This window comes from Notamacropus eugenii, chromosome 1 (assembly GCF_028372415.1).
Source record: "Notamacropus eugenii isolate mMacEug1 chromosome 1, mMacEug1.pri_v2, whole genome shotgun sequence".
NCBI lineage: Eukaryota > Metazoa > Chordata > Mammalia > Diprotodontia > Macropodidae > Notamacropus > Notamacropus eugenii.
The window spans coordinates 736,418,744-736,432,959 of record NC_092872.1 but is presented as its reverse complement, the minus strand read 5'-3'; the positions used below and the strand labels follow the sequence as shown (position 1 = coordinate 736,432,959).

The following is a 14,216-nucleotide window of genomic DNA, read 5'->3' as shown; positions in this document are numbered from 1 at the left end:
AACGATGCTACTAGTAACCTGTGGAGTTCTCATTTTTCATTTAGCAGCTTCTGCTCATTTTCATCAAACCAGTCTTGATATTTATGAGTGTTCTGACCCAATTGAGTAAATACTGTGCTATACACTGAACCTCTGAAAGCTTCTCACTCCTTTTCTGCTCCACTGCTGTCAACAGTGTGTTGGTTCAATTTTCCCTCCAAGTTGGCAACAAACTGATCCCTCTAGAGAAGTAAGGGCTCTAACCTGCTGACATTCATTCTCCTGGTAGTCATTTTGCCTTGGGGATGTCGTTTCTGTTGAATGTGAATATTTAGCTTTGAGAGGTTAAGTTTGCTATCAGTCCCACACTCTGTACTACACATTGCCTTCATCACTCTCACATTCTGTTTCTTCTCCTTATAATTACATAGTCTATTAAATGCCAATATTAACTGGAGAGCGCATCCATGAAGTTTTATTGTGTTTAGGTAAATGAAAGACAGTTGGCGATGAGGTCATGAGATGCACAAGTCTTCAGTAGTAAGTGACCATTGCTGTTGCTATTTCCAAGTCCATTCCTCCCTGGGACTCCCTGCCAAGTCTGGTAGTCTGAGCCTACTCTAGCATTAAAGTCTCCCAGAATTATAAGCTTGTCCTCTTTTGGAACATTGATGATAGGGGTCTCCATGTCTTCATAAAATTTTTCTTTGACCTGATCAGGATTTGTCATGGTCAGAGCTAATGACAGTGGCATGATGTTTTCCTGTCAGTGGCATTATCATGAGTCTGTCATTCACTCCTTTTGGTAGGCATATAAGCCTGTTGACTAGATTGGTTTTGATTGCAAAACCTACACCAGGTTCATGGCACTCCCCTTCACTGTGGTCATTCCAGAAGAATGTTAATTCAACTCCAACTGCAGTAAGATGGCCTTCATTTGTCCACCTTGATTTACTCAGAGCTGCTTTTTCGATGTGAAACGTACTGAGTTCTCTTGCAAAAAGAGCTGTTTGTCTTTCAGATCTACTGGATTTTATTCTGTCTATAACTATGCACACATTTCATGTGCTAATAATGAATGGAATCATCTTTGCAGAGGTTTTTCTACAATTTTTGTGTTTCAACTGTAGGGTGGGATCCCTGCCTATTGTAGTAATCAGGTCAGGGTTGCGTAAGCAGAAAATTTTTAGGACACATTTTCTAGCCCCTTCCTCACACCAGGATGTGAGCAGTGTGATCCTTAAAACATTACTCAGACACCCAAGGGGCTGCCAATCCCACTGCTACTTCCAGTGAGACTATGATGACCCTATGACCTGGGCTGCCTGTGTACAGGATTGTGAATTCAGCTCCCAGTGTATCTTTACCTGCTGCTTCATCACTAACCTGTCGCCACAGGACTTTGAGATACGTAAAAATGGTAAAATGGTATGGGTAATGTCTTTTGGTTTAAGTGAGGCAGAGTTGAATGAAGTTGTCAGCCTCGTTCTCTCCTCCAGAGTCATCACAGTCCAGTGGCAGGACAGGATCAAGATGACTGGTGATGGCTCAAGACTCAGTGGATGACCTTGGTGTCTTCAGTATCTAACCAAGCTCTAAGCACTCCACATTGCCTACTCCAGCTGCCTTCATGGCTGTTGGAACAAAATGTTTTCATCTGTCCATTCCACCAGGGGAAGTCTTCACCTACTTAGGGTAGACACCCCTCCCCCCAAATCACCCGTGGGTTTGGGATCCCTTGGTTACCACAACTTGGTTTACTGGGGTATGGTCACTGCACATGCTACAGCTTCTTGGAGTTAGGTGAAACAGTAGGACACAGTAGGGTGAAAGCAGCCCTAAAATGGTCTGAGCAGCCTTCACACTGGAGGTACTAGTCTTCCCTGAATACACCCTACACCACAGCCTTATACACAGTAAAGACAACTAGGAGAGAATTGGTGAGTTGCTCAGAGATAGATTAAGACTTGATGTCAGGATTACTTTCTTAAAACTTTAAAAGGATAATGGACTATCCTAGGGAGAAGTAAATTCCCTGTCATTGGAGCTAAATAAGCTGAATCTAAATACCTACTACTCAAGAAAGTTGTACCAGTTGTATTAGAGATACAATCTGAACTCTCTTCTACCTCTAAGTCTTCAAGAACTATCATTCTGTTTAAAAGAGCTTTTCTTCTAAGAACTCTGTAAAGCACAGAGACAGTGTAACACCTTTACCCTTGTGATACCTGCTCCTCACTCCTTTGTCTCCTCATTTTGCACTTGTACCATTAGTTACCTGTTTTCTTCTTCTTCCATATGATGAGGGCCCCAGCACAGCTCAGCAACTGTTAGGAGACCAAGGGCCATGACCCAGGGCCTCTTCCCAGTGGGCTTCTCAGGGACTGCAGGGAGTGAAAGGCAACAGGTAAACAAGAAGTGTTTTTGAGAGGAGAAGCAACTGGAGATCAAGCCCAGTGAAAACCCTGCCCTGTGGAACGTTACTCAGAGCCAAAAAGATGGTGAAAAGTTGAAACATTCCATTGCATGACCCACATAACTGGGGAAAAGCACTCACCAGGATACACAGCTGGAGTCTGCAGCTCACTGTGCTCCACCACACAGGTGTAACCTGTCCCTGAATCACCAGGAGGAAGTTCCAGTGAGATTTGGAGGTAGAAGGTGGAATCAGCATTGGGCAAGGTGCCACTGGAACTCTCTTGCCCCCACACACCCAGCTGCCCATCCTTCTCCCAATGCAGCTGGATAGAGTGAGGATAAAAGCCTGTGGCTGTGCAGTGGAAGGTGACTCTACCATCAGGAGCATCATGGCGGTATACCGTCACCTCAGGGGCCACTGAAGAGAGAAGTCAAGAGAGAAGGGTTAAGTGACTTGCCCAGGGTCACACACTCGGTATTACTTCCAAAGCTCAGTGGCCTTCTGTTGTCCCATTATCACTTCTATACCCCTTCTCTTCCATATTATCTATAATATCTTCTATATTTCTCTACCAGATTTAAGTTTGTTCAACAATAGCTATTGTTATCTTGGCTTCTGCAATAGTCATCTCATCCCTAGGAAGAGTTTCTCACATTTCCATCTCCCTCACTCCAATGCCTCTTCTCTGACACGTTAAGAATAGTTGCTTGCTGCTATTTGCAGCACTGTGAATACAAATGATTCTGTGCTCATATGTCATATGTGTTCATTTCTCTTGAGACTATGACCTTCTGACATCATTAAAGTTTATAAAGCCACTATCTCTGACATGGTAAGATGATTTAAATGGATGATTCTAAGACATTTGGTTGTGTGGATCAAACGCAAACCTGCTATCATGAAACCTGTCTTTATAGCATCTGGGGCCCAATTTTGATTTGTTAGCATTGGTACCATATTGGTACCATAGGCCCACATCCTAGACCTTCCTACCAATGTCTCCTTCCCCTTTATTTTAACCTCTCAATTGTAAATTGACCTTCAGAACCAATAATATAATTTGATCCTCAGACATCCTCTCTTCTTCCCATATGTTGTGGTTTGTTTCCTTGTACTCTCTTCCTACATTTTATATATACATATATATATGTGTGTGTGTGTGTGTGTATATACTTTCATATACTCTTAGAGTGAATATGACTATTCACAGTGCTTACTTAGATGACCAGGGCATTACAAACTGCAATCCTTCTGGTGAGATGAGGAACCACTGGGCTTTCCCAATTTCCCTTACTCTAAGCCCTACAGCCCATGGAGCCTGACAAAGCACTCTATAAACTCTTGGAACTTGTTTGTTCTAATACAGAACATTCTTATCTTTGCTATGTTCCCCAATTAGACTATGATTTCCTAAACAGCAAGAATTGTTTTCCTCTTCTATTTGTGCCCCTAGAGATTAGCATATTACTTGGCACATCATAAACAATTGATAAAAACTTTTTCTTTCATGAATTCACTTGTTCATCATTCATTTTGCTCTTGGGCTCAAGTGACCCGTAAGCTCCTTGAAGGCTAGAGTATTGACATACTTCTTTATATTACTCAGTATCTAGGACAGTGCTTTGCACACAGTAGACTCTCAATAAACACTGGTCAGTAGTGATCATGATTATGTTACCAGATCACTAAATCAACTGTTCTGATGGATTAAGAGGAGAATCTTAAATTTCTTAGTGGTTGAAAGGATTCATGTTATCATCAATGTGCGTAATCTCTCACTTGTGGCTGATTACACTCTTTTAGTACCATAGCAAACACATCCTCATGAGTTACTGTGAACTAGAAGAGTCTTTACATGGTGACCACAGCACTGTTGATGAATATCTCCACACTCAGCTAGACTGGTCTTCTGACAAGGGACAGTCTGTATCAAACCCATGCTCAGAGTTTTCTCTCCACTTGATAAGACTGACCAGTTCCTGTGCTTTGTTCTCATGGCCTGGGGGGAACCAGGAAGAACTTACCATTCTCCTTCATGCTTGAGTAGTGCAGGATTTTCCTCATCATGCCAAAACAATATTGCTTTATAGCCTTCTCTCTCAATTCCTTTCCATATGTGCCATCTGCTAAGGGTTTTAAGCGCTCTGCATCAGGCTTCATAACAGTCCAGTGGTTAGTCTGACCATTGTTCTTGATAAAATCTTCACCATCCAGAGCAAAGTGGAGATGGTTACCAATCTGAATGTCATTATCCAGTTCACAGTCTGTCAAAAGCTGCATTGTGTGATTATCTGTAGAGAGACATGAGTCAATATGATGTAATGGAATCGGGACTGGGATTAAAGATAGAAAGACCAATACAAATCCAGTCTCCCATATTTCCTATGTAACCTTGAAAAGCATTTTGTATACCTTAAAGAAGTTGTTATTGTTAAACATAATTTTTACTGTTGTATAATGGGGGTAAAATAATTTATCTCTATATCTTCTAGGTTTACTCAGAAGAAAGGACTATTCATACATGAACCTATTATAGTTTTCTAGAGGAATAGAATATTGTGGAGCAGGTAGATTGAATCAAAGAGTACTATGGAAAATTATTGCTTTTTAGTCAATTTCAGAGGTGACACATATATTGGGTTGAATTTTTCTACAGACTAAGGGGTGACCAACTATTCTCTCCTTAGGGAGAAACATTCCCTAATGACACTGGAGAACTCTAATGAAGTAGAACCATGTTGGACTTGGCATAAGATTGACTCGGTAATTTTCTATTCTATAAATGTCTAGTTTCCATGTCTTAATGCATAATTCTGAATTGATAAATACGTGGAGATAAACTTTAAAAATACTTTTCTTATCTGTTTTCTTTTTTTAGCATCAGGAAATAGAAAACAGAAAAAGGAAAGGATAAGGGGCTTAAAATTCAGCAGCAGGACATAGTATCGTGGCAGAAAGAAAGTTACAATGGAAAACTACTAGATGATTTTGGGGATCACAGCAAAACTTTTTGAGTCTGATACATGTCTGCCTTGGAAAGTTTCCCTGATGTGCATCATCAGGGAAAAGCCCAGATCTAAATTCTTCACAGAGTCACAGAATCTCCAAATTGGAAGGGATCTCAGAGGCCATGTAGTCAACTCTCAAGTCATGAGGAATCCCCTCTAGCACAGCTGAAGGTCATCTACCATCTTCTGGACAGCTCTAGCTGTTAGGAAGTTTTCCCAATTTCATTTTCTAACTTTGACCAGTTGTTCCTAGTTCTTCCCTCCATGACCAATGAGAACATACCTAAGTCACCTAGTTTTCTTACTCTATGGTACTCTTTGGTCACAAGCTCATTATCAATTCCATATTTTTCTTGTTGTTGTTGCGTTGTTTCAGGTATGTCAGAGTCTCCATGACCCCATTTGTATTTTTCGTGACAAAGATACCATGGTGGTTTACAATTTCCACCTCCAGCTCTTTTCATAAATGGATTGAGGCAACTGCGTTATGTGATTTGCCCAGGGTCACAGAGCTAGGAAGTGTCTGAGTTCCTATTTGAACTCATATTCTCCTGGCTCCAGGGTCAATATTTTATCCATTGAACCACCTGCATATGCCCCCCCACCATAATTTTTCAGTCATTTTTCAGTCAGATTCAACTCTTTATGACCCTTTTGGGGGTTTGCTTGACAAATATACTGGCATGGTTTCTCATTTCTTCCTCCAGCTCATTTTACAGATGAGCAAATTGAAGTAAAAAGGGTTAAGTGATTTGCCCAGGGTCACACCGTAAGTGTCTGATGTTGGATTTGAACTCAGGAAGAGGAGTCTTCCTGATTCTAGGCCTGGCAAATTACCTACTGTGCCACCTAGCTTCCCTCAATTCAATTTTATCCTCCTCAGTTGAATGTTAGCCAAGGCATGGTACTTGGCCCTGAGGATATAAGGTAAACAAAAGGCTTCTTGAACTTGATGAGCTTACATTACAGGAGGTAGTGTTGGTAAATAGTTTATAAGCATAGAGATGAGAGCAAATATAAGATGGGAAAGAGCATTAAGAACTAGGAGGGTCTGGAGAGATATGATGGAGTAGGGGCTAGTGCGTGTGAATATTGAAGAAAACAAAGGATTCCATGAGATAGAATGGAGGAAAAACATTCCAGGCATGAGAAACATTGTGCAAAGACACTCAGAAATGAGCTAGAAATGAGTTTGAAGAGCAGATTGTAGTCCAGATTCTCTGGGACACAGTGTATGGGAGGGAGTCATATGAAATATCTGGAAAGGTAGGATGAAGCCATTCTGTGAAGAACTTTAAGATATCAAGTGAATAGGGGCAACAGGGAGCCACAGGATAAAAAATTAGATCTACGGAAAGACTGCACCAGATTCATGCTTTCTGAAAATTATTTTGGCTGCTGTGTGGAAGATTAGTTGAATAGAGAAGAGACAAGAAACAGAGAAGCAGTTTAAAAACCTATTACTATAATCATGGTGAGACATGATGGGAGCCTACCTTAGTTTGATAATCATTTGAGTAGAGAGTATGGGATGGATGGGAATGATGTTGCTAAGGTAGAGACAGCTACATGGCACAATGGATAGAGCATTGACCTGAACTCAGGAAGACCCAAATGCAAATTCAGCCTTAGACATTAACTAGTAGGATGACCCTGGGCAAGCCATTTAATTTTTTGTCTGCCTCAATTTTCTCATATGTAAAATGGGGATAACACTTTTCCACCCCCTAGGGTTGCTCTGTAGACAAACGAGATGTTTGCAAGATTATTTAGTAAATCTACAGAGGTTAAGATAATTAAGATTACTAGTTGACTACTAATTAATATGGGAAAGCATTAGAAAAGGAATGACTACAAGATATAAATGAGTCCAAGATTGTGAACCTTGTAGATTGGATGTATGGTGAGATTCTCAGTATCAATAGGAAGGTTTGGGGGAAGGGGAGGTTTAGAAGGGAAGATAATAAATTCTCTTTTGTTCATAGATTATAGGATCATGTATTAGGAGCTGGAAGGGAAGGAAGTCATCCCTTCATTTTATTCTTCAGAAAATTGACACTCAAAGAATCATAACTATCTTCACAGTAAATGGCACAGTCAATAAATTGTTGTTCTGGTATTTGAACACAGTCTATCTACCTTCAAATCCAATTATCCTTTCACAACAGCACACTTTCTACATTTTGAATTCCAGATGTCCATATAATTAAAGTATTAATGGCATAAAGTCATAGATTGTATATTTATCAAATTTGCAGATGACATATAATGAACAACAAATATCAGGATCCACAAAGATCTTAAAATGCTAATGTGCTGGGCTGTATCCATACAAAATATTGCACTTGGGTAAAAATAATCAAATAAAAATATAAGATAGGAGACATAGAGTTAGGGAGTAGTTTGGTTTTTTTTAAATAATGTTAGGGTTTTTAATGAACTTCAAGGTTAATATGAGTCACTAGCATTATACAATAGCCGAGAGAATGTTCATATGATCTTGAGCTGAAAGGACATCAATTTCAAGAATAGGAAGGTGACGATGCCAATGTTTGGGCATCTAGGTAGCAAGTAAATTGATAGATAGAGTACCAGACCTGAAGTCAAGAAGATTTATCTTCCTGAGTTCAAATCTGGCCTCAGACATTTCTTAGCTGTGTGACCCTGGGCAAGTCATTTAACCCTGTTTGGCTCAGTTTCCTTATCTTTGAAATCAGCTGGAGAAGGAAATGGCAAACCACTCCAGTATCTTTGACAAGAAAACTGAACCGCAATCACAAAGAGTTGGACATGACTGAAACAACTGAACAATGACAAATGCCATTGTGTTCTGCCATTAAGTCAGACCTGATTAGAAACACTGTGTTCACTTCAGGGCACCATAGTTTAAGAAGGTTATTGATGTTCTGGCAAAAGTTCATAAGAGGGCAACCAGGATGGTGAAGGACCTGGACATGTTAAGTTTGGATAAAAAGGACTTTGGTGGCAAGAGCAGGGGCAAGACAACTGTCTGAGAATTGGAAGGGCTGTCACATGGAGGAGGGATTAGACTTCTTTGGTTTGGCTCTATAGATCATAATGATAATGAGTGGAAATTGCAAAGAATGAAATTTAACCTTTTCCTAATAGTCTTATCTGTCCAAAAATTGAATGTGTGCTTCAGGAGGTGATATATTCATTCCTCAGGCATGTCTTCAGAGGCTGGACAAGAGCTTGTTGGATAGGACATAGAGGGGATATCTTTTATGAGTGGGTTGAACTACACGGCCACTGAGGTCCCTTCTAACTCTGATTGTTTAGATTCAATTTGACTCACTTACGGTCAGTCTTGGTGTCATTCCGTAGGAGGAATTTGAGTAGCAAATTGAAATTAATTTGAGCCGTTAAAATATCTCTATTCTTATCTTTAACGAAGTCTTTCCCTAGTGCCTCAGGGATCCATGCTTCAGTGAATACAAGTTGCCTGCTCTGTTTATCATAGGAGCACACCTCCACATCATCAATAAAATGAATTATGTTGAAGCTGAAGAGAGAATGTCTTGTACCCACTGCAGTGAAGTGAGTCTCCATCCTGTGGTGACCTGTAAGACAAAGGGGAAAAATAAAGAGGCCTCAGTATGTGGGCCCACAAAACATACCATATCCTCCCACCTATCTCCCTTCCACTGTCTATATCAGTAAGATAAATATGGGGTACTAACCCCAGGAGCAGTCAAGAGGCAAAGTATACCTAGCATGACTTGGTACATATCATTGGACAGTTACACACAGCAAGGTCAGGTAATCTGTTACCAGATTAGTTCAGAAGTCATTCCTTGATGCATTGAATACTTTTCTTACCCTAGTCTTCTGTTTTATCAAGGAGTAAATTGGGTTGTAAATATCAGAGGTGTAATTGCAGACAGAAATGTAACCCGGCTTCTGTGTGGAAGTGTGGAAGGAACAGTCATAGCTAATGCACTGGTAGAGTACAGCAGCATTTTCATCCATTCTGGCATCATAAGCAGCCATTGAATATAAGGATGAGAAACAATGCTGGTGTACAAGAGGCTGGCCTATTATCTTTCTGCAGCTTTGGACTGATGCAGTCTGGGGAGACAAAAGGAAAGAGTCAGGCAGGACTCTCAGAACATTCAGTTAACATACCTTGCAGTGCTTTGGGTTGTGCAGGGCTTTTTTCCACATGGGTATGGTCTTGCACTTGACTAGTTTTGTTTTCCTCTGAAAATGGAAACAAGGGAAGATCTTATCAGTGGTTTCTCCATACATCTCATGAGGTTGTAATTGTTTCTCTAAATAACTAAGGGTCGAGGCATTTGTGTGTGTATTCATCCTTCATTGCTAAGGAAGATCATGCCATCAGAGAAATGATGACGTGACTTGTGCTTGACTTTGTTTTGAGTGAGGGAGGGCTGTGCAGGTCACCAGCCTCACTTTTCCTCCAGAGTCATCTGAGTCCAGTGACCTGATATTCATCAGGATGACTGGAGATGACCCAGGATGAGGCAATTGGGGTTAAGTGACTTGCCCAAGGTCACACAGCTAGTGAGCATCAAGTGTCTGAAGTGAGATTTGAACTCAGGTCCTCCTGACTCCTGCACTGGTGCTCTATCCACTGCACCATCTAGCTGCCCGAAGCATTTGTAGCACACAAGGGAATATACTGTGTTGATTTTCTTTTCATACTCACAAAAACACTACCTGGTATACACTGTAAGCAATAAATGCTTTCTGACTTAGTGACTTATTGCTCCAACCATGAGGGCAATAGGTTATGAGGGTTTTGGAGTTGGAGAACCAAACTTAGAGCTTTGGCTCTGTTATTTACTATCTATATGGCCCAGGGCAAGTTATTCAATTCTCTGGACATCACTTTTTTAAGTCTAAAATAAGTCAGTTGGTCATAAAAGTGCCAAGTTATTTGTAAGAGGCCACAAGTAACCTGTGAAACTCCAGAGTTTAGCTTGAACCAGATTAAAATGTAATTGAGAAATGCTTAACGTAATAAAGAAGGATGAAATACAACATACATAATGTTAATTTGTGGTTTTATAAAGCAATATATGGCCCTCAGGGATCCATTGCTATTTGAGTTCAATCACTAATATTCTTCCCACTCCAAGTCCTATGGCCTCATGACTTGCTATTTCGTAGGACTCCTTTTAGCTCAGAGCCCTACAGGGCCTGTGCAAAAGTGATTCTTTGGCAGCTCAAGGATGGGGAAGCCCAGGTTGCTTTCAGTCATATCTCACTCAGCGCTAGATAAATCTAACTACAAAATAAATAAGAAAGAAGTTAAGGAGATTAATGGAATTTTAGAAAGGTTAGATAGAGCAGACCTCTGAAGAAAATTCAATGGGTATAGAAAGGAAAATACCCATTCTTAGCAGTGCATGACACTACATAAAAATGGACCTCATGATCCAATGCAGAAGGTAAGATATATTAAATGCATACTTTTCAGATCATGATGCAATAAAGGGCCATGGAAAGATAGACTAAAAATTAATTGGAAACTAAATAATCTAATCCTAAAGTGGGTCAAACAATAAAACACAGACACAATCAATTACTTCATCCAAGAGAACGACAATAATGAGACAACACAACCAAACATATGGGATGTAGCCAAAGCAGTTCTTAGGAGAAATTTAATATCTCTAAATGTTTACAGAAATAGAATAGAAAAAGAGGAGACCAACGAATTGAACATGGAACCAGAAAAGCTACAAAAAGAACAAATTAAAAATCCCCAATTAAGTACCAAATTAGAAATTCTGAAAACCAAAGGAGCAATTAATAAAATTGAAATTGAGAAAACTATTGAACTAATAAATAAAACAAAGAGCTGATTTTATGGGAAAAAAATAAAAAAGGTAAACTTTTGATTAATTTGATTAAAAAAAAGAAAGAACAAAACCAAATTACCAGTATCAAAAATGAAAAGGGTGAATTCACAATCAATGAAGAGGAAATTAAAACAATAATTAGGAGCTATTTTGCCCAACTGTATGACAATAAACTTTACAATCTTAGTGAAATGGATGAATATTTACAAAAAATAAATTGTCCAGGTTAACAGAAGAGGAAATAAAATACTTAAATAATCCCTCTTCAGAAAAAGACATTAAGCAAGCCATCAATGAACTCCCCAAGAAAAAATCTCCAGGGCCAGATGATTTACAAGTTAATTCTATCAAACATTTAAAGAACAATTAATTCCCATACTATATAAAGTATTTGCAAAAGTAGGCAAAGAAGGTATTCTACCAAATTCTTTGTATTGTTCAAATATGGTACTGACATCTAAACTAGAAAAAGCCCAAACAGAAGAAGTATAGACCAATTTCTCTAATGGGTATAGATGCAAAAAAAATGTAAGTAAATTATTAGGAAAAATGATACAGCAACTTTTCACAAGGATAATACACTATGACCAGGTCAGATTTATACCAGGAATGCAGGGCTGGTTAAATATTAAGAAAACTATTAGCATAATTGACCATATCAACAACAAAACTAACAGAAATCTTATAATTTATCCAATAGATACAGAAAAAGCTTTTTGACAAACTGTAACACTTATTCCTACTTAAAAAACACTAGAGACCACAGGAATAAATGGAGTCTTTTTTAGAATACGTAGCATCTATCTAAAACCATCAGTAAGCATTACGTTTAATCAGGACAAGCTAGAAGCATTTCCAATAAGATCTACATAAATTAAGAGAATGCTGTATAGCATGCTTGGACTTCAGCAAGATATTTGACAATGTTTTTCATGGCATATTTGTGGATAAAATCAAGAGGTGTCTACTATCAGATCTAGACAAGGTTTTTAAATGACTGGACCCAAAGTGTTGATTTAAATCACTCAGTGTCAGTCAGGAGTCAGCATTTGGGCATACTGCCCTCAAGATTTTATCCGTGGTATTTTTCTGTCCAACATTTTTATCAATGTTTTGGACAAAGTTGCAGATGACAATCTTATAAAATTTTAAGATAATATGACCCTGGATGGGATTTGGGATCCAACATGATATAAATGGGCTATGACAGGAGGTAAAATTAAATCAGATGAAATTTGATAGAGGAAAATGCACACTTGTAAAATAGAGGATTTGGGGTGTTGTATATTGTGATAACTGAGTGTATGACAGTGTTTCTCTGGCCTACAGTATCATTGGTGAGTTTTTTAGTTGGCCTCTGTTCCCTAGGGGTACATAGGGCTGTGATAACTAGGTAAGAAAAGGAAAGCCTCCAGAATTATTATATGATGCCACAAATTTTAAAAGGCCTCAGCCATGTTCCAGGGCTGTTTAGTAAGTTGACCAGTTGACTACCATTTCTCTTTAATTGACATCTGAATGTTTGAGGGTGAGTTGAGCCATATAGCCAGGAAGGAGGACCCCAGTCACAGTAATAATGATGGACCCCAGAGCTGAGCCTGGCAGATATAGAAAACCCAGACTTGTTTCTATTTCTTATGAATCCCTCTCTGTCTCCTACACACTTCCCCTTATCATGGATCTAGTTCTTTGCCAGCCATCTCCACAATCCAGAAACCAATGTGAATGTACTTCATCCCTCACTAATTCTAAAGACGTACACAATCTTGGTCTCAGAAAAAATTCTCACTTACTTCTCCCCGGTTCAAGAGAAACACTTCCTTTTCGGCCTGCCTTAATTAATTATTTGAGACACCTTAGGGTCAAAACTGATAAAAAAAAAAAAAAGGAGTGATAATAACATGGAGAAGGGGGAAGGGAATCAGCATTTATAGAGCACCTACAATGTGTCAGGCACCATGCGAAGCACTTTTTACAAATATTATTGCACCTGATCCCCACAAGAACTCTGTGAGATAGATGTGATTATTATCCCCATTTGACAGTTAAGGAAACTGAGACAAACCAAAATTAAAGTACTTGCTTTGGGTCATGTAACTAATAAGTGTCTGAGGCTAGACTGAACTCAAATCTCCTTGACTCCAGGCCCATCAATCTATAAACTGCACCACCAGTTGCTTCTGTGCAAAGGGTACAAAATTTTAAACAGCAATAAGAATAACATATAGACAGCTGAGGTTCCAGTCACCAGCTATTGACTCTTCTTCCCTTTACACTGTCCCTAAAGGTTGTTTGTCTGTATCACCTCAGTTTTTCTCCTTCTTTGTCTTTAAAGCTACTCCCAAATCTGAATTTGCTGTACATTCCAGGAAATTCACTTTTTTTCTGAAAGATTTTTTTTTAATTTAGAAGTTTTGGATTTTATTTTTATTTGTCTACTTGTCTTTATCTTATGTCTTTCCTTTGACTATGCAGAGTCTCTCCTTTCTTAGACCCCAGTCTCATTTTCTTCATCCTCCTTCTCTTATCCCCTTAGACTTACCTGCCTGGAGCTCTCTCAAAGCAGACACACTTAGCACAAGCAGCAGGCATGTGAATGATTCTCTCCTCCTCCTTTTATTCTCCATTTTTATTTTTTAGACAGCTTCTTTATCTCTTCAGGAGTTAAGGGAAGCAGTGTTCAGGTATGAACAGAGGTCCTATATATACAGTGTTTCCCCTTTTCCTCATCCATGCTCAGATGGTTATTGGTGCTTCCAAGACACTGCCCTCCTGTCAGTGCAAACCAGGATATTTGTCACTAGGCAGAGACTATCTTAGTCTGGTAGGTATAAGACTTCATGGGAAATAGAGCCTGTGGTTAGGACAGGAAACCTTAAAGCCTAATCCCCATCTGGTGTTGTTCCACAGAATGGTGACTGCTACAATGCCATCCACATTCATAAATGTCAACTGAATTCA

General features: G+C 39.3%; 1 protein-coding gene across 1 annotated transcript; it reads right to left on the bottom strand.

Moving 5' to 3' along the window:
• Positions 1-2,137: 2,137 nt before the first annotated feature.
• LOC140520422 (zinc-alpha-2-glycoprotein-like) lies at positions 2,138-13,882 on the bottom strand. Its single transcript, XM_072634351.1, is given in 8 exon segments — positions 2,138-2,163; positions 2,258-2,304; positions 2,306-2,363; positions 2,537-2,815; positions 4,423-4,689; positions 8,727-8,987; positions 9,553-9,627; positions 13,798-13,882. Coding segments are annotated over 8 exon segments (1,098 nt in total).
• Between the last annotated feature and the right edge of the window lie 334 nt (positions 13,883-14,216).